We start from the raw sequence: 20,324 nt of genomic DNA, 5'->3' as shown, positions 1-20,324 counted from the left end.
TCCGCTGCCTTTCCGGGCTGCAGTTTTAACGTAACTCTCATGTCTGGCCAGGGCGCAGGCCAGGTTCAGTCCAGCTCCCTCCCTGCAGCGAGCCTGGCCTTGGTCTGGCCTTGTGTACAGAGCTTCCAAGTCTCTACTCCACAGCACCTAAAGGCCTGTAGCCACTCCATTTCTGGACTAGTGCCCAAAAAGCCTCTGGCCTCAGCCGTGCTCACCACGGTGCTGCCCCATTGCTGGTCCACAGAAATATTCATCTTGCTTTTGGCTCAGGCGGTCTTTTCTGTTTTCTGCTTTTCTGTACCACTGTTGTTTGGGGGACAGAACGGGCATCACTTAACCAGAACCATGGCACTCCACCTCCCCCCACTGCCTCCTTCCCATGCCCTGCCTGTGTCCTTGGGGAGCACCCCGCCCCCTCCCCTGGTCCCCTGCCTTCCTGGAGTTTGCTCCCTTTTCAACCACAACCTTTCTTCTCAGAACCCTTCCCCCATCTCCAGCTGTGCCTTGCACCTACCTCTCATACATACACCTGCACTGGCCCTCACGTCCGCTCCCACCTGGACCCTCTGTGTCCCCCCATTCACCCAGTCCCCACAGCTCTAGCCCACACACCACAGCCCTGTCACCATTCTAATGTACCCATGACCATGCACAGCCAATAGGCAGGGCCAAACATTCTAGGACCTACAAGAATTGAGACAAGTTACTGCCCAAGAACCGCCACTACAGGAAACGGGGCAAATACGCTACAACACGGAGAGGGAAAACATTTCCAGCCGTGACATAACATCCAGATTTCTTAAAGTATCAACGAAATGTGACTGACATTAAAATCAGACTTTTGTGTAGCAGTAAGAAAAAATGAGTTTGTAAAGACAGACTAGGAAACATGTACCACTCAAGACAAAGTTTAATTTCCCTAAAATAGAAAAGGTGGCTAAAAATTATTCAAGATTGACAATCCAATAGTAAAATGGTGAGACAAGAAGGGGCAGCAGCCCGAGAAAATACAAGTATCTAATAAACGGAAAATTTGCCAAACCTCACTAAATACAAAACAAAAAAGCAATGATATGATCAATTTTTGCTGTTCAGCTTGGCGAAGTTTTAAAAATTAGTAATGTACAGGGTTCGCAAGCAGTTAAGAAAATAGGCGGCATTTTTGTATAACTGCAGTAACATGAGCTGATAAAAATCTTTGGCAAACCAAGTTAGCAACGCATTAAAAGTTTGAATGCCCCCACTCTGACTTGACAGCTCTACTCGAGGAACTCGTCCCGGAGCGAGTCTCCGCAGGGCACAGGGTGAGCGCGGCCCCGTGGGGCGCTGCGTGGCTCGACAGTGAAACCCTGGTGTGCCCGTCACGGCAGAAGCCGTGAGATAAATGCCGGGCAGCCACATGCTGGAATGATGCCGAAGTGTGCTGGTAACTGAAACGGCAGATTGCACAAGAATGCTTACATTTTTAACAAGCACAGCAGGTTGGTATATGCAAACAGAAGGCAATAAATATACTGAATGTTCACCAAGCTGCTAGCAATGGTGAGCCCAGGGAGGTGGGGATAGAGAGCACTTGCACTGTATTTATGTAAGTACACACCCAAGTATATCTTTTATGATCATATATTAGTCTAATAACCAGAAAAATACAAATAAAGACAAATCAAGATTAGTAAAATGTTCCATAATTATTTTAAAAATTTTAACATAATGAATGATGGGCATAGCTCTAATTTATTTGTCCATATTCATACCACGTATGAATTAAAGTAACCAACAGATCCACTCTCAGGGATGAACAGCATAATCCAGTTCTCACTTGGTCACAACTCCATTTCCAAGCTGCGCTGCTCACCTGCAGGCAGTGTGACACCCACAGGTGAGAACCAACTCACTTGGCCAGGCACTGGTCGGAACACACTGCCCAGGGTCTCCGGGCTCCCACGACTGACGACCAGGCACAACTGCAAGAGGCCAAGTCAGGCCTAGATCCTTGAAGATGTCACCTGCCCTTGCCAGACGAATCCTTTGGAGGATCTGCTGATTTCCAAGTTTCCACCCAATCTGAGGTTTACAAAAGTAGCCATGATGCTCACCCAGGGAGAAACAGGGATGTCCTCTGGCACAGAGAACAGAGATTAAGAGGGTTGACTGGAACATCTCTGGATTTTTAGGAAAAGGAAGTGGCCCCAAGGGCAGGAGACACTTGTGACTGATCTCAGTCAGGGACACAGGAGAGGAGCAGCTCCCTGGCCTCTCTGCTGCCGCCCCCTCATGTCCCATCCATGCTCCATCCCTGCACTGGGCCTTTCCCACACTCGATACTTTCTTCAGGGGCTGGAGGCCGGTCCTAACACCCCTATCCCGAAAAAAGGAAGGGGATCTGGGACCAGGGATTACCAATAGCAACCAGATATAAAGATCACGGAAACCATGGCTTTAAAAAATGGGGGAAATAGGACTAAATATTCCAAAATGCAAAATTTTCCTTCTACCTTCCCCAATCATTTGCATAATTTTTGTCTAGTCCAAACGTAATTTAAAGTGAGGTAGGTAGTTTCTTTCTGCGCATGCCTTTATCTTTCGCTGACTGCCCAGGCCTGTGCGGTGAAAGAACTAGTTTCCTGTGCAGGGACCGGTGGAGCTTCTCAGTTGGCTATTTTCTCAATCTCGTCCAAATCGTCCGTGTCCAACCTTTCTATTTTCTTATCTGAGGAAAAAGATTCCAAGAGAAATCAATAAGGGGTTACTGTGGAGACACACACCTAGGGGAGGGAGCCAGCAGGGACAGAAACACAGGTCTCCACCCTGGCCAGGAGCCAGCCCTGCCTCTGGCCACAACCATCCTTCCTTTGACCCAAAAGGCTTCTGGTCCCTGAGGAACAGGTACTGACAGCAACAGTCAGAGCCCAAGGCCCCTCAGGCTGGCCAGTGGGGGACTGTCGTTCTAGTCCCTGATGCTGAACTCCCCAGGTGTGCTCCCTGAGAACATCCATATTCTAGGGAAGGAAGGGAATGTGGACGGGGGCAAAGCCTCTTTGGGGGTCACAGGAAAACCTACCCGACCCGCACCCTCGCATGTGCCCCTATAAGGAGAGGACCCTGGCAGAGGACACTCCCAGGGACTCACTGAAATGCTCCTGGATTCTGTTGAGGATGTTCATGCTGTGCTTGCTGTCCACCATGTTCACAGCCAGGCCCCTCTTGCCAAAGCGGCCAGTGCGCCCGATGCGGTGCAGGTAGGTCTCGTTGTCCGGGTTCCCATCCTTGTCCACTGGAAGGTCGAAGTTGATGACAACAGACACCTGCTCAACGTCGATGCCTGCACGAAGGAGAGGTGGGGAACTGTTAAGGGTGGGAGAGGACAAGCCCCTGTCATTTGCCCACAGTTGGGCCACATACACCAAGGTTGGGTGGAAGGAGTCTGGGTGGGCCGGCTCTGGGATCCGGGGACAAGGGCTCGCAGCAGAACCCAGAGGAAACCACAGGGCTCTGGCAGGGGCTGACAAGATTACGAAGTCACTGGGAGAGTCTCTGCTGGACGCAAGTGTCTAGAGATGCAGCTAAAACCTCAGTGGCTGCCCCAAGAGGAGCAGGTGCTGTGCTAAACCAGTCAGGTGCCTGCACTTTCCTTCCACCAGGCCAGGACTCCGGGCTTCTGTGCAAGTTCTCCTCTGCTGAGGGAGTCCAGTCTCTCCCAGAAAAAAGAGTCACCACCAACCCACCCGATCTTTTCCAAACCATCTGAGATTTTCACTTATGAGGACTTCCCTCGCTGCCCCGAGTGTGGCAGACCAGGACAGGACAAGGTCTCTGCTCACCGCGGGCACACACGTTGGTGGTCACCAGCACCTTCTCTTTGCCCTCTCGGAAGCGCTCGATCACGGCAGCCCTCTGCTCCACCATCATTTCACCGCTCAGCAGAGCCACCTGGTGGCCTTCTTTTGAGAGCTCTGCTGCCAGCCAACTGGCTGTTTTGCGGGTCTGAAGGAAGAAAACATTTGAGAAGCGAAGCTTCCTAAAGAAAGTGTTTTTGATCTAGAAAACTCTACCTGAAACTTGGCAGCTAAGGGTTAAATTTCCTAAAACTGTTAACGTGATGGTGTAGCAGAAAGTAACAATGTGACTTGGGTAGTAATCTTACAAAAATATTTCACCTGACAATAATCAGAAGGGGAAAAAATCAGTAATTCTACTTACTAGCCTGCAATCTTTCAAGACATCCGTGCCAGGAAAGGGGGAGAAACTGTCCTAGATTAAGGGACTCTCAAGAGACAGGACAACTAAAGCAACAGTCTTTGAATGGCTCTTAGGCTTCATTCACAGCAGCAACTAAAAGCTGCTGATGAACCCCGAACCTGCTGGTGACAAGTGGTGAAACGGATTATGGATAAACTGTTCAGGGGACAGTATCGCTGTCACAGGATCATTGTTAAAGTGTGGTAATATTACAGTCATTTAGGAAGTATTCGGTTGTGAATGGCCATGTCTACAACTATGTTTAAAATAACTCAGCAAAAAAGAAAAGGTACAGATGTCACACACGTGGATATGGATAAAGCAAATGTCACTTAATGCTGACAACAGGGGAAGGGCGTACGTGTTGGTTTCTATAGGTCGGCAAGTTCCATCTGAAGTTGGGAGAGGGACCCCACTCTGCTGTCTTCCAACAACAGAGTAAGATTTGTCTCATTACGTACTTTAAATACTATTCTGAAGTTTTCTTCAGAAATCTTAAATACTGACTTCTGGAAAAAATTTTTTTGCTATTATAAATGGGATCTCTCCTTCCACTTTCTACGTATTCTCATTTACGACTAGAAAACTAGTTATTTTATATTAGTGTTGGACCAACTGTTTTGTTTAGTTTCTTATTTTTCTTATAAATACCAGCTGCCTCTCTCGTGTTTTCTAATAATACAGCTTATACAAGTACTAAAAAGTTCGAGGTGCTCTGTGCTTAGGCCGCGTATACCTCAGGACATGAAGAATAAATCGCCTCTTATGTCTTCACAAACCGTTTCCTTCCTGGCCACAGAGGGAGCCTGGTCCCCCACCACACTCAGGTGGAGCTGGCCGAGAGACAGGGCCTGGGCAACACCTCCCCAGGGAGCCCCTCCCCAGGCAGGCCAGCCCCCGCTGCTCCTCCTCTGCTGCTACTCACATGGCAGAAGATCATGGCTTGAGCAATGGTGATGGCCCCGTAGAGGTTACACAAGGCCTGGAACTTCTCATCTCTGTTATTGCACAGGACGTAGTACTGCTTGATGGTGTCCAGTGTCTCCTCCTCACGCTTCAGTTTGATAATGTTGGGGTCTGGGACCACTTTCTGGGCAAAGTTCCACACAGAGTCTTCGAAGGTGGCAGAGAAAAGCAGCATCTGGCAGTTCCTGGGCAGCATCCTGCAAGGCAAGGCCCAGGTATTTGGCATGACCCTGAGTTTATCACTGGAACCCACACAAGCACGGCCTCCCCAGGCTTGGGTGGTCTGCGTCCCCAGGAAGATGGTAGAGGTGGAGAAGCACTGTGGGGCAGAGGCGGGAGCAGATGTGGGGCAGGGACAAAGTGGTGTCAGATTCCCTAAGTCCCGCCCTTCCCTCAGCCCAGGCTGGGAGAATGGTCGGTGCTGACAGGGCCCATCAGGCATGTGCTTCTGAAGCTTCTGAAGCAAAGAACCCAGCAGGAGACTGAAGAGGGGCTGGTATCACAGGACGAGACACAAAGAGGAAGATTTTTACTCGTGGATCAGGAGGCGAGAAGTTCCTCCCAGATCCAGAATCCTACCTTTGGATGCGGATGCTCTGATCTTGATGGCCCTGAGTAGCTATCATCACATCAGCCTCATCCAGAACAAACACCTTGATCTTCTTGGGGTCAATGAACTTGAGCTTGGCGCACCAGTCCAGAACAGTTCCAGGGGTGCCAATGACAATGTGCTCACTGATCTTCTGACCTCTTTCCACTGTGGGGACAAGATGTGCTCTGTGGGTACTTCTAGGACAAAATCAGCCTTGAAAATCAAGACTTGGCCACCATCTAGAGCTAGTAGACTAAGTTAATTCCAGATTTTAAAATACACATACCTACTTTACTTCTTGTGGTTAGAACTGAATCTTACACAGTGCACCCTCAGTGGCAGTTCCCCGTTCCTACCTTCTCCTATCATTCGACATCACCCAACTCTTCCTCTTCAGCATCACTCTTATTCTTTTCATAGCACTCCTTCACTCACAGTTCACTGACTGATTCCAAAATTTGTCATTGTTAGTCCCAGGATTCTGGCTCGGTGATTTTTTTGCTTTGTTAAGTACTCTAATTGTGTAAACAATTTCCCTAAGTACAAATCTCCTTGACTGAAAAAACACATCACTCTCAAACTGTAGCCAATGGGAGCTGAAGCTGATATAACCACCTATCAAAATTATTAATGCATGCAGCCTTTGACCAATGCTTCCATTATTAGGAATTCGTCCTGGGTTTGTATTAATATGTGTGAAATTACATCCACACAAGGATATGCACATACTGGAAGTTTACTAATTAAGTAAACTACGATACACCCAATGGATAACATCAATAGGAGTATAAAGTCATTTAAGAACTGATACAGAGCAATCTCAAAAATACATTATTAAATGTACAAAAAAAACCCCTTTAGTTTGTATACCAAAAGAGGCAAAAAGAATACATGTAATTTATGTGCATGCATGTGAGTACACACACATTACACAGTTACACACTCATACACACAATATATACACACACTACTACTTAACTGCAGCTGCAGAGTATCCCTGGCAGGACACATGAGAAACTGCCTAGCACCGGGTGCCTTTCGGAAGGAGTAGGTGGCCGGGATGAAGAAGAGTTTCTATCACATTTCCTTTTCAATTTGAAATGTGTGAATGTCTTAACCATTTAAAAAAAATAAAGTTTGAAAATTTGAGGAGAAAAGGCCTTTCACTAGAAATTCATCAACTATCCATCAGAATAAATTTAAATGAACTCTTAAACACATCGTGGTTCTCAGCATCCATTGTCTATTAGTCAAAAATGAAACTTTAAAAAATGATACACAGAACACAGTTAATGTTTTAATCCTTCACATTCAGTGAAGTCCCATGTTACTACAAAACAATGTGGAGAAGACCAATGTTGCCACTCAGGGGCACGCATCAGCTGGAGCTATCAAATGAACCTGCGCAAACTGCCCAAGCCAGGCGTCTCTGGTCTGGACAAGGTGCTTCCACTGCGCGCCAAAGCGGGACGGTCCTCTCCGGGAAAGGCTGCTCTGTGGTGGTGTGGTAAGCTGAACGAGCCATTTTTGTGTGCTGACTGACGAAATATAGGAATTCAAGTTGGGAATCTGATATATACTTTCTCGAAAATGAAAAAAGGCCTTGGCTGGTGTGACTCAGTGGATTGAGCATCGGCCTGAAAACCAAAAGGTCACTGGTTCGATTTCTGGTCAGGACACATACCTAGACAGAGGGCCAGGTCCCCAGTTTGCGGCATGCAAAAGGCCACCAGTCAATGCTGCTCTTGTACACTAATGTTTTTCTCACCTTTTCTCCCTCCTTCCTCTCTAAAATAAATAAATAAATAAAATCTTTAAAATAAGAAAGAAAAGGCCCTGGCTGGCGTGGCTCAATAGATTGAATGCCAGCCTGCGAACCAAAGGGTCACCAGGTGATTCCCAGTCGGGGCACGTACCTGGGTTGCAGGCCAGGTCCCTGGATGGGGACGCGTGAGAGGCAACCATGCACTGTGTTTCTCCCTCTTCCTCCCTCCCTTCCCCTTTCTCTTGGAATAAATAAAATCTTTAAAAATAAATAAGTAAAATAAGAAAAGAATGCCTGTCTCTTCAATGAATACAATCTAATGTATTAACTGCCGTTATAATATTTAAGCTTTGAAAAGAAAATCAGAATTAGAATTTAGGAAAACTTGTACGTGCCAGTGTAAGTTTGTTTCTCAATGTGCATAAACCCTCTGATGGGTGGTGACATTAATGCATGAAATAAAATATTTTTGTGTAATAAAGTGTGTCAACGTTTGGAAGATCAGCATAACTCGTTAAGACTGGGCTAAGGATGCACTGGAAGTGTAAGAGAAACCAAGGAATTTTAATGTAACAGTGTGAAAAGTTCATTAATGTATTCCAATATCACACTGCAACTTTTTTTTAAGAGAAGGGAAGGGAAGGGGAAAGAGGAAGAGAAACATCAACGTGAGACAGAAATACTGATCAGCTGCCCCTCGCACGTACCCCAACTGGGGACTGAACCCGCAACCCAAGCATGTGCTGTGACCAGGAATCAAACCAGCCACCTCTGGCTTTGTGGAACGACGCCCAACCAACTGAGCCACACTGGTCAGAACTCAACTAACTTTCAAGTAACTACCAGTTGTTAAATTTTGGAGGGACATCAAAAAAAAAAATCTAAAATTATATGAAAGGCCAGATTTCCCTCATATAGTCTTCAAAAGTACTTGAAAAACCTCTCAATTTTAACTTTTAATATAGCAAATATCAATAGATATAACCTGTGTAAATAAAAATGCTTTGGGGTCCTCAATAATTTTTTAATATGAGACCAAAAAATTTGAGAACCGCTGCTCTAGGCACTTATGAACTGCTGGGTCAGAGGGACGTCTCTGTTCCACTTTCCCAGGCCACGCCAAACTCTGTCCTTGAGTGCGGTACCAGCGCGCACTCCCCATCGGGAGCACGCGCTTTCCTGTTCCGCGTCCTCACCAACGCTGGTAACTGTTGATTTCTTCATTTTTGCCCCTCTGAAAGGTGTGTACTGGTTTTAATTCACATTGTTCTGACTAGTGAACCTCATCTCTTCATGTTTACTGGCCATCTGAATTCCTTCTTTCGTGAAGTGTCTACAACTAGGTCTCTTTTGCCTAATCTTTTATTAGACTGCTTCCTTTTCTCTTAATGATTTGTAGTTCTTTTTACATTCCAATAACTTTCTGATGACCCACTCTCTAACTGCCCACGCCCCATTTTAACCCATATTCTCCACATTACACTCTGCTGAGCACGTGAAGAACAAACTGCTGGAAGATTTCTGAGTTTGTAGGACCAAGTCAGCGGTACATGCTCTTGGTTCACTCTTGCTAAAGCTGTGCTCGCTCCTAAGAAAGGTGTCCGGCCTCTACCTCGCACCCCGAGTGCTGCCATCCCTCTAGTAAGCAGCTTCCAGGACTCTGGATGCTGAATTCAAAACCCTGTTTTCTTAGCAAAGAACTCCAGGGCCCAGAGATTTTCTAACAATACAAAAATCTTATTTTTAAATACATTAGCTAAAAGCATTAATTTGGGCTCTAAGGTCAGACTGAACCAGAGAGCTGGATAATCATCTTCGCCTCCTCAACATTCAAACACCCAACTACCCTGCTATACTCTCTGCTTAGGTCTCACCCCTTCATACTCACACTTATTGCCTCGAACAGCATAAGCGAGCTTTAGTTCCGGGTGAAATTTGCCCATCTGCTCAATCACTTTTCCTGTTTGAAGCGCCAACTCGTATGTCGGGGAGAGGCACAGGCACTGACAGGGAGATCATAAAGGAGGAGTTTAGGAGACCCTTTTAGTAACAGACAACAGGCTCTAAAGCAACAAGTGTGCTGATGTTATTACCACTAGAACAGTGCAGAGAACGGCATCCTCCTCGACCAGGCCAACCTTCCAGCTTGGCTGGGTGGATGCCTTCGAAATCTATTGTTTAAAGCTGCTTCCAAATGAATTCCACCCAGGACCTGCTCTGCTGGAGCCACAGTTTGAGGCATAGGAAATGTTCAGAACCATCCAGGGGCTTCCTCATCAGTCCCCCACAAGATGGCGCTGCCCTTCCCAGGGCAGGAAAGTCAGCACCCCAGGCTTCCCCACCTCACCTGGGGGTATCTCTCTGCTGGGTCCACTCGGCTGAGCATGGCCAGGACAAAGGCGGCCGTTTTACCAGTACCAGACTGAGACTGGGCAATCAGGTTCTGCGGGCTGGGTCAGAGAAGAAGAGAGAGGAAATACTGGTTAAACACCAAAAAAGGTGTCAAAATGTTCTTTCTGGGTGTTAAGAATATGGATTCCCTTTCTTTGGTCCAGGTTTTCTGCATTGAACACAATGGTAAATATTTTATATATTGTTTAAAAACTGCTTTAAAATTATGGGAAATGAATTTTAGATGGGTCCACACGGAGAGAGCCTCACTCTAGACTCTAGCACAGTTAGTGCCCTAGTTTTGTGCTCTGTGGGCCCCGTGGACATGAACACTGCAGGGTAAGATCTGTGCCGAGATGATCCCTGAGGACGCTTCCCACTGAGCACAATGTGTCTCCAGGACTGGCCCCCTCGTGGGCTCCCTTTTCCACCTTTATGGAAACTGTAAGATAGCCAGTCAGATGCTTCAGGGGGAGCCTTCACATTTCACTTCATGTAACTTACTATCATGGAAATAGGTGGCATTTGGGTCATTAAAAAAGAAAATATAATTGTCCTGCCCGGTGTGGCTCAGTGGGTTGCTGGTCTGCAAACTGAAAGGCAGCCGGTTTGATTCCCAGTCAGAGCACATGCCTGGGCTGTGGGCAGGCCCCCGGTTGGGAGCATTGCAAGAGGGAACCAATCGATGTGTCTCCTGCACGTTGATGTTTCTCTCCCCCTTTCTTCCTCCCTTCCCTTCTCTCTGAAAATAAACACAACCTTTTTAAAAATAAAAATAAAAATATTATAATAATAGAGTTGAACAAAAAAGTTGCTACATAAAGTATATCATTTATCTACTAAGGTTTAAAAACATGTAAACTGCTCTTATGTTCTCAGGGACACATAGGTACATAGTAAAGGTACAAAGAAGTGTGGGAGAACGACGGCCTACTCGGGCTTACGCGCACTCTGGTGGGAGATGGCATAAACAGAAAGAAATTCGGGGGCTTCAGCTGTCGCTAGTTAATGGTGGGTTATTTCTTGGCAGAACAGAGTTACAGGTATTCTTGGTATTGCTCTTAATACCTTTTCTCAGGTCTTGAAAATTCCAAATAATTTTCAAAAACCTAATTTTTAAAAATTGCACAGAATAACAGTGCTACTTTGTTGGTCAGTCTTCCTTGCTCAGCAGGAAAGGCAGAAATTATACTGAACTCCATCTCACTCTCTCTCTGCACTTGCCCAAGGTGCTCCCCTAATGAAACATGTTGCCTCAAATGTCCCATCACGGTCTCAGGACAGAAACAGCTGCTGGTAGGTGACAGTAAACCAACCAAACCCCATGAGAGATGTGGGGGAGGGGAGGGGGTAGAGGGACTGAGCTAAAAGGAAAAAGGGCTCGTGGACGACAGTGTGGTGACTGCTGGTGGAAGGGGGTGGAAGGGGACTAAAGGGTAATGGAAAAAAATACGATAAAGATTAAATTTAAAAAAACAAACAAATTTGGAAGAAGTGCGCACTCACGGCTCAGCAAGCATCAAAGGCAGTGCATTCTCTTGTATTTTAGAGGGTCGGTTGAAGCCCATGGCGTAGACTCCCTGAAGCAGCTGCGGTTTCCTGGGAGGCCAGGGAGACAAAAGATGGATTCCTAGTTGTTGAGATGGTTTTAAAGGCCTAGAATTTTATCCTTCCTTATATTTGGCAAAGAATGATACATCCTATCTTTGTCGGATATTTTTCTATGCCTTAAAAAAACACTAGCTAAAATAGCCTTGGCTGGTGTGGCTCAGTGGATTGAATGCCAGCCTGTGAAACTAAAGGGTCACCAGTTCGATTCCCAGTCAGGGCACATGCCTGGGTTGCAGGCCAGGTCCCCAGTGAGAGGCATGTGAGAGGCAACTGCACATTGATGTTTCGCTCCCTCCCTCCCCCCCCCCCAATAAATAAATAAATAAAATCTAAAAAAAAAAAAACAACCAAAAAACAAATACTAAAATAATATTGCTTCTCGGCCTTTCAGCTAAGATCAAGTGTAGTATCTGCTCTTATCAGTTTAAAATAAAGTGAAACCATCTTTTTCCTACTGAATTTTAATCTCTAACTATTATACAAATCACAAAATACAGACGAGTTCCCTTTCTCGGAGAAATCCACGCTCTCAGCAGACCCACGAGTATGCCTGGCCTTGGAGGACAAGTGTTCTCTGGGCACTGCAAGAGTGGCATTTATCAATTCTCGATATAGAATAAATCAAATAAGACTTATTTAAATGTAACACTGCTTACTATGCTGCTAAGACACAGAAGTCCCTCTGGAGAATGGGATTTCAGTTTTAATTTCGCAGTGCAGATATTAAATCGAGCCAGTCATTTTGTATTCAACAGTCCTCCCAAAACCAGCTTGGAAAAATCAGGAGGCAACATCTAGTCAAAATCAAGAATAGAAAAGCACCAACCTCTTATGTCAGCAGCTACGCCACAAATACCAATGAAAGTTGCTACGATGTTGCACTTAACAATAATCTTTCTGCTACCTCTAAATTGACAGGGTGTTTAACAAAAATCATACTAGATTATCTCCAAAGAAAAGTCCCACGGAGCCAGGACTTCTGTTCTCTAAGCCTCCCTCTGGCCTGCGCTGGTGTCAGACAGGAAGAACTTGGAAAACACAACCTTTGATGGCTGCTACTTGGAAGAAAAGGCTTTAATGCCGGCGGATTCTGATGTGGTTGTCAAGGCAACAAAGTCACTAACCAATGAGGATTTTCAAGTGACCCAAGAGCTTCCAGTGGCTAAATTTTTCCTTTTATTTTGTAGATTAACTCAAATCTTTCAAGTACAAAACAGACCAAGTGTGTTAGGTGACCTGGGTTTCATTCTTTGTTTCCTTTGGCTGCCGAAGGCTGAGGCAGAGAGGATGCGCCATTTCAGAGAGGACAGGTTGCCAATGGTTGAACTAAGGGCTCCAATCTTTTAAATGAAAAGAACTTAAAAAAAAAAAAAAAAGAAAGAAAGAAAAAGAAAACCACTGATACTTAGCCCCTGAGAGGAAATAACGCAGAGAAGTATAATTTCCTAAAATCATTAAAAAAAAACAAACCCTGTTATTAGCTATAACTTCATTAACTTCATTAGCTATTACTCAATTAACTTCATTACTTGATTTGTTTCTAGTTGACTCTAGTGTTTTAAGTGTCTCTTACTCTAAAGCAGCGGTAATAGTTGGCAGAAATGTGGCCCCTATTTGCTCACAGTGGACATGCAACAGGTTTTGCTGAATACAGGCCAAGAATCCATTTATTCCACCACTTTCTTATTCACCAGCTATTTTCCGTCTGTGATTTGGGCCCTGGCAGGCAACAAGAGTGGCAGTCATGTCTCATGCCACTCGTAACACCCAGCACAGTGGCATGTACATAAAACAATCCATAAACACCTCTTTACTAACTTACTGAAGAAACAAAAAACGTCGTATGACTTTCCATATTTACCTCTTTAAAATAATGACACATTTAGAAGTCATTCTTAGCGCAATGCCGTACATGTGCTCCCCTAAGACGTAATTCTAGGTTCTGGATTTTTAAAAATTCCAGAATGTTGATGGCTGCTTCCCACTGTAGGTCCTGGGAATCCTGTGCAGGCTCTTTTTACAGATTTTATAAAAGCAGAAAAACTGTTCTTAAGAACATAAACCCTGTAGTCTAACAAAAGGGCTTACCTAATAAGAAATGTTCCTGACATCCAGAAATCCCCTGTCAGCCAATATTTTATTGAAAGTTCTAAGAGCATAAAAGAAAAGAGACTTTCAGCTATGACGAATAAATCTGTGGCATATAAAAATCCTTGTCGGGAGGAGGAGAAATGGGCAGCCAAGGGTGCAAGGGAGACCATCACTGTAACCTTTTTCATACTTTTTGACTTTTGAATCATGTGAAGAATGAACTAGTCAAAGAAATAAATACATTAGGATCTTTTTAAAGAGTCAAAAGTAAAATTCCCAGAAGAATCTCTGAGAGGCTAAGTTTCATAAAAGAGGGACAGGTGAGACGCAGTTCAGAGGAACAAATACTCACAGCCGAAGCTCCTCAAAGGACTTCACCGAGTAGAGGGGGGACTTTGGGTCCCGCTGCAGGACTTCCACTTGGTTTCTGTTGTCGACCAGGTTGTTTCTGATCAGCTTGTTGAGTAAGGACTGGGCAGCTCTGTCCTCTGTCAGGAAGAAACCAACAGATTTTCTTCATACTCACCTGACAAACCCCGCCCTTGTGACACGCCCCCTTCCCCTTTATGGAACAGTCCCTAAAATGGTAATCTTTACTCATCTCCATTTCTTCTCCTCCCCTTCTGTTGAATGTACACTGCATAATTTTTTATTGAACCTCTTCACCTCACTTCAGCCTGCCAACGATATCTACACTGCCAAATCAATCCAATAGACAATGTTTAATCAATGTCTCTTAATCAACTTGTTACCTATATTTAACTCCCTCCTTTGGAAACACTTTCTTCTGATTTCTGGGACACCACTGTCTTTGGTCTTTCTATCTCACTGACTGTGTCTTGTCAGCCTCCTTTGTGGACTCCTCCTCTTCTTCATCTTACGATCCAAGTGCCTCTGGCTCCAGAATGGCAAGTCCTGGGTCACACTTTATGTCTTGCTACAGGGTTTCAAAGAGTAGTTACCTTTGTCTTCCTCATCTGCTTTTTCTGCAGTGACATTGGTTTTTATCACACCTATGCAAGAAAACAGTTGTAATCAGAAAGGCAAATGTCAAACCCACTCAGAAGGTGGGACAATGTAAATACTAAAACTTCTTTAAATGATCAAAAGGTAAATAGTTGGCATTTCTTTGTGTTTAATAATTTTATTCTTAGGAAGTTTGTAAGTGTGTAAGAAAATGTCAAATTCCCAGAGATTTCAGCAGACTTAAAGTGATCAGAATATCACCTGACTTACTTTTCCTAATATAAAATATAGCTTTATATTAGCAAACATAATTAAATATGAGAAAGAAAATGCAGGTGTTAAAAATTAAAAGAAAGAAGTAAAGTGGTCACTTTTTATAGAATATATAACTGTAAACTTGCAGGACTAAGTATCCAGCAACTTAATAAACAGAAATTGGTAACTTACATAAATAGAAATAGAAATATAATTCAAAAAACCCTATTTATAATAGCAACTAAAAAGATAAAGTACTGCACCTAGAAATAAAAAATATGCAAGACTCAGATGAAGAAAGCTTAAAAACACTCATAAAATAATGCAAAGAAGTACAGCTGAAAAGCCCATAAATAAAAGGGACAAATAGAAAACAAGTAATAAATTTGTTAAACTAAACCCGTGACATACATAATTACACTAAATGTAAATAGATAAACTACTAATTAAAAGACAGAGATTATGGATAAAAAAGCAAGACCCAACTGCCAGCTGTCTACAAGAGGCACACTTTAAATACAAAGACACAGAGAAGTGGAGAACCAGGGGAAGCAAAGAGACATTTCATGCAACTACTCACATTTTGCCATGTGTAATGCACTTTTTTGCCCAAATTTTTAATGGAAAAATAATGATGCACATTATACACAGGTAGTACCTGAAATACCTTGTAACTGTCCTGGTGTTTTGTAATTATTAGTTACATAAAACTTATTGTCCCATATTATGATCAAAATAAATGCTAAAATTCCTTTATAATACAAAAACAAGTATCTAAATAGTAATAAACAAATGAATGAATTTAAAAATTAAAATGAAAGACTTTTCCCCTGAAAGTTTGAGCCAAAAACTTGAGTATGCCTTATACACAGCAAAATATGGTAGTAAGTACAAAAGGATGAAGTGGCTCCCATAATCCAGACTTCAAGACAAAAATGCATCACCAGAGATAAAGGGGGATACAAAAGGGTTCATTCACCAGGAAGCATAAATGTATATACCTGTGAACACATGTGCAAAAAAACATACTGTGTATACTATGCCATCTTTTGGTGAGTCAGTAAGAGAGAGGAAGGGAGAAAGAGAAAAGAGAAAGGAGAGAGAGAAAGGGAGAATTGATTGAATAAATTGTGTTTGTAGTTGCTTTGCCTAAAGAAACTTTGGAAGAATATTAATAATCCAAGAGTGGTAAATAATAGAATAGGGTAGTATTATGGGTTAGGGCCTGCTCTCCCCCATATTCATGTTTAAGTCCTAAGAATGCAGCTCAGAAAATGACATTATTTTGAGATAGGGTCACTGCAGATGTAATTAGTTAAGATGAGATCATCAGGGTGGCCCCCAATCCAATATGACTGATATCCTTATAAAGAAGGGAAATGTGAACACATATGTGCACATGGAAAACACCATGTAAAGATAAATGACAGAGCAGGGGGATGCTTCCACAAGCCAAAGAACACCAAAGACTGACAGATCCCTCCTCAAAGCTCTTAAAAAGAAGCAATCCTGCCAACACCTTGACCTTGGACCTTTGGCCTCCAGGACTATGAGACAATACATTTCTGTTGTCTAAACCACTCAGTTTGTGATACTTTGTTGTGGCAGCCCCAGCAAACCAATATAGGTGGAGAGTTAGAACTGGGTAAATAGTGGATGGGCCAGGGTGAGAAGGCCTTTTACCTGTTTATACTTTGAGTTTTGAACTGAGACTAACCTTTAAAAAAATGAAATAAAAAACTTTAAAGAAATATTATTAACAGTGACAGTACAATCCAATAGTGATTCTTGATTTTAAGGCATCAGAGGTGAAATCAAATCTGGAAGAACAATGTATCCCCTTCAGTGTGAAAGTGATTTTACTGGCTGTCAAATCCAGTGCTGACATTTGCCCAACATGCTAAATGAAAGCTCCCTTCTTTTCATGTTATATAGCTATGAGTACAAAGCAGATGCAAATTTGTAGCTTGTATCCAGCTTACAGTTAGTTACCAGTGACTCACCATTGGCATCTGGTTTGACTTTCTCTTCCTTGATCTGCAAATTACTGATCTGAATGGAAGTAAAAGAAAACACTTGAGAGCAGAGCCACAGAATAGCCTAATACCAAGAATTATTTACTAAGCTAAGTACACAAGTCTACGTGGTAAGATAAAAAAGAGGGGAGGGTTTTTACCAACTATTAGGAAGCAAGGCTTTAAAACACTGAATTACATCAGCCTCCTGATAAGCACATTGGTTGAAATCAGATACCAAGTATGTTTAGGCCTATGTGATATTCATAGTATCACAGCTAGAGTAGGGTTCTAGGTTTAAAAAGACTTGAAACCAATTCTGTCTTCTAGGGAAGATCTGATGTGAAACACTAGATCGTAAAATTGAGAGCACCAGAACCATATACTATATCATACTTTTTGATTTCTTCCTGGATAACTAACTGCTAGTTTTACCTCTAATCTGATTGTTCTCCTGAACTCTAGCGCCACATTTCCAAATGCCTGATGGGCATTGTACATAAAAACACTAACATTAAAAAGCATGACTGCTATCCTTAGGAAAGCCAGCTAGCAAGGCTGGCCACTGGCATCTGGAAACATGGATTTTGGGAGGGTTCCCACCATTTCCAGAACTGCTGAGGGTTTCCCTGACTATGTTTGTAAAAACATGTGCTTTATGCTAACACCTGCTTTCCTTTGGGAGTCTGGAATATGGGTACACGCTAGGCAGAGGATGACTAGGTGACAGCCTCCCTCCCCCAAGCCCAGCCCAATAAAAACTCTAAGCAATGTCTCTAATGAGTTTCCCTGACAACACTTCACCTGTGTTGTTATAATCCATTACAGAAGTAATTAAGCACAAATGTGGAGCGTGTGACTCACAGGAGGCAAACACAAGGCCCTCAGGCTGAAGCTGGCTCTCCACCTTGTTTTATCCAGCCCGGTACTTTGTTTCTACTGGGCAGAAGCGCCAAGCTCTCCCTTAACTGTTATGGAGTAGTTACATTTATAGAGTCCTAAAGTTACACTTGACCCTTTGAAGGCAACTGCGAGGCTGATGTAGCTCCTGGTGAAAATGAGTTTGACACCCCTGGTGTGACTCCACTAGAGAGGATTCTTAGAAGTTTGTGCTTGGCCCTAACTAGTGTGGCTCACTGGGGTGGATGTCATCCTAATGGTTAACAGTTCAATTACCGATTAGGGCACATGCCTGGATTGAGGATTCGGTCCCAGGTTAGGGAACATGTGAGAGGCAACTGATCAATGTTGCTCTCACACCAATGTTTCTCTCCCTCTCTTTCTCCCTCCCTTCCACTCTCTAAAAATAAATAAGTAAAGTTAAAAAATTTTTTAAAGAAGTTTGTGCTTGGTCTTCCCTGGACTTTGGCCCCATATACCTTTGCTTTTTGCTAATTTTGCTTTGTATCTTTTCATTGTAACAACCCATTGCTGAGTAGAATTATAGGCTGGATCCTGTGAATCCTACTAAGAAATCATCAAACTTGGGAAAACTCTTGCCAACTCCCAACACAGGTATTTACCAAGATGTCCTCCTTACTTCAAATTCAGAGCAGTCAGAAGTGAACTCGCCACCCTCCACACCAAATCTGCCCTTCTTCCCACTCTCTAGTCCTATTACTAGCACTTCATTAATACCACCTGTGGGGTCTAGGTTGCCAACAGTAATCTTTGCCTTTATCTCCATTTTCTCCTTTTCTCTAAATCCTCCAGTTATACCTCCACAGTTACCTCTAGAATCTATTCCCTCATCTTCATTTTCACCCCCAACATACACCTTCCATCTCTGAGCTATTAGAGTAACTTCCAACTAATCTCCTCTCCTTTAAACATCACTCTTTCTAATAGATTTTGTTCTCTGCAGTCCAATAAATCTCGCCAGCTCCCAATTTAACGTGGTTGGTATCCTTAAACATCCCCACACTAAACAAATAAAGCAAGTTTTGTAAGTTCTTAGTTAAGGTCCAGAGTACACTCCCTACAATATTTTCTATATTGCTCCTACTACAACTCAATAACCTCAAGCTGCAGCAAAAAAATGAGTTCTGATTCCTGCTCTCCAGGGAAATGTACATTCTACTTTCCTAAAATGCTTGTCACCTCCATCTCTCTTAAAATGACTCAATCTCTAATATCCTGCTCAAATGTAAGTGATTTGAGAAGTAACGTCCCTGATTTCCTTACTCATAAATGTCCTCCTCCTACTCAGAGTTCAGCCAGCACATTATTCTTACCATTTTCACAGCACTTCCCACCTTCCAGCCTTCCTAACTAGGCTCTGAAGCTTCTTCCTATTCTCCACTGAGTTTGGCCCATTTCAAATATGTGCTGATAAACTGACAACACTCCCCAAGTAATTAAAGGGTTACTGGAGAAGAAAAATGTAGTTTAGGCATTAAAAAGTTATAACATTTCACACTGCAAAAACAAAACATCCGCTGCCTCCCAAAACCAAAAAGTTTAACTATATTCCTAAAATCGTCACTCTCACTAAACAAACCTACATTTAGATATAACAGAAAATCACAGTTTACACTATGATTACCTTCCAGTTGACTGGATATTCATTAATCAAAGAAGAACCAGTATATGAAACTAAATGTCACTTTAAACATCAATGAAACAATTTGCAGTGCTTCCCACCAACATCTGCAGTAGACTGAAACACATAAAACCTGCATCTGTTATTCTGCTGAGCTACAAACTGCCAACCTTGTTAATTTAAACATGGATCTAAAAAGATGTTAAGCCTTGGCTGGTGTGGCTTAGTGCACTGAGCGCCCAAACCACAACCTCACTGGTTCTATTCCCAATCAGGGCACATGCCTAGGTTGCAGGCGGGGTCCCCACTGGGGGGCCCGTGAGAGGCAACCGCACATTGATGTTTGTCTCCCTTTCTCCCTTCCCTTCTCTAAAAATAAATTAAAAAAACATTATGTTAAAATAAGAGTAGCAGACTCTTTCTACTCTTGGTGAGAAAGAGAATAGGCATTTAAATTTCCCTTTCCTTAATAACCCCACTGCAATGCAATCGACGAAAGACAACATACGTAGAGAGGGCAGATCTGACACAGGATAAAAGTCTCTAATGGCGCAGATGAACAGAAAAATCTCGATATTGATCTCTCCAGGCGCAAATCAGTACTGATTCCCCGGTGGGCCCCGGTCTGCCCCACGCGTGGGACTCCCTGTATTCGAAACAGGGTCCGCTTGGGCCCTCCTACTTCCTTCTCCCCAGGAGCTGAAGCCACTAACCGACTTGACAGCCGCTTCCTGCTCGTCCACTGCCAGGGCCCAGGAGTCGGTAGCCATGGTCCAGAAGGAGGGAGGCGGGCCCGCGTAGAAAATTACCGCACTACGCGCCAACACCACTCCTTAACCCGCAGCAGGCGCGAGAACCACACTAACGCGGACCGGAAGCGGCGGTGCTGAG

The 20,324-nt window shown here is 43.7% G+C and overlaps 1 protein-coding gene and 1 pseudogene across 2 annotated transcripts; one reads left to right on the top strand and one right to left on the bottom strand.

Moving 5' to 3' along the window:
* Positions 1-892: 892 nt before the first annotated feature.
* Positions 893-20,315, bottom strand: LOC119055878 (ATP-dependent RNA helicase DDX19A). 2 transcript variants are annotated; one of them, XM_037154178.2, is made up of 12 exons: positions 20,147-20,315; positions 16,880-16,928; positions 14,618-14,668; positions 14,008-14,143; positions 11,460-11,552; positions 9,910-10,012; positions 9,451-9,565; positions 5,785-5,962; positions 5,165-5,402; positions 3,822-3,984; positions 3,131-3,322; positions 893-2,710 (listed from the first exon to the last, which is right to left on the bottom strand). In XM_037154178.2, the coding sequence occupies exons 1-12, from the start codon at positions 20,201-20,203 to the stop codon at positions 2,649-2,651; spliced, it is 1,437 nt and encodes a 478-aa protein (XP_037010073.2). In that variant the 5' UTR covers positions 20,204-20,315; the 3' UTR covers positions 893-2,648. The 2 variants fall into 2 exon arrangements, with proteins under 2 accessions (XP_037010073.2, XP_053522648.1); XM_053666673.1 differs by lacking the exons at positions 14,618-14,668; positions 16,880-16,928; positions 20,147-20,315 and adding exons at positions 13,653-13,713; positions 14,408-14,558.
* Positions 11,936-12,041, top strand: LOC119055885 (uncharacterized; annotated as a pseudogene).
* Positions 20,316-20,324: the final 9 nt, after the last annotated feature.

Source organism: Artibeus jamaicensis, unplaced genomic scaffold (genome assembly GCF_021234435.1).
Source record: "Artibeus jamaicensis isolate MK-2021 breed Jamaican fruit bat unplaced genomic scaffold, CSHL_Jam_final contig_464, whole genome shotgun sequence".
Classification (NCBI taxonomy): Eukaryota; Metazoa; Chordata; class Mammalia; order Chiroptera; family Phyllostomidae; genus Artibeus; species Artibeus jamaicensis.
This window is presented reverse-complemented; position numbering and strand designations above follow the sequence as displayed.

Excerpts from the sequence above, each read along its gene's own strand:
- LOC119055878 (XM_037154178.2), bottom strand. The coding sequence starts at position 20,203 with ATGGCTACCGACTCCTGGGCCCTGGCAGTGGACGAGCAGGAAGCGGCT. Across the intron at positions 9,566-9,909 it reads CAGCAGAGAGATACCCCCAG|TGCCTGTGCCTCTCCCCGAC; the intron begins GTGAGGTGGGGA and ends TCTCCCTGTCAG. Across the intron at positions 3,323-3,821 it reads CACCAACGTGTGTGCCCGCG|GCATCGACGTTGAGCAGGTG; the intron begins GTGAGCAGAGAC and ends TCCTTCGTGCAG.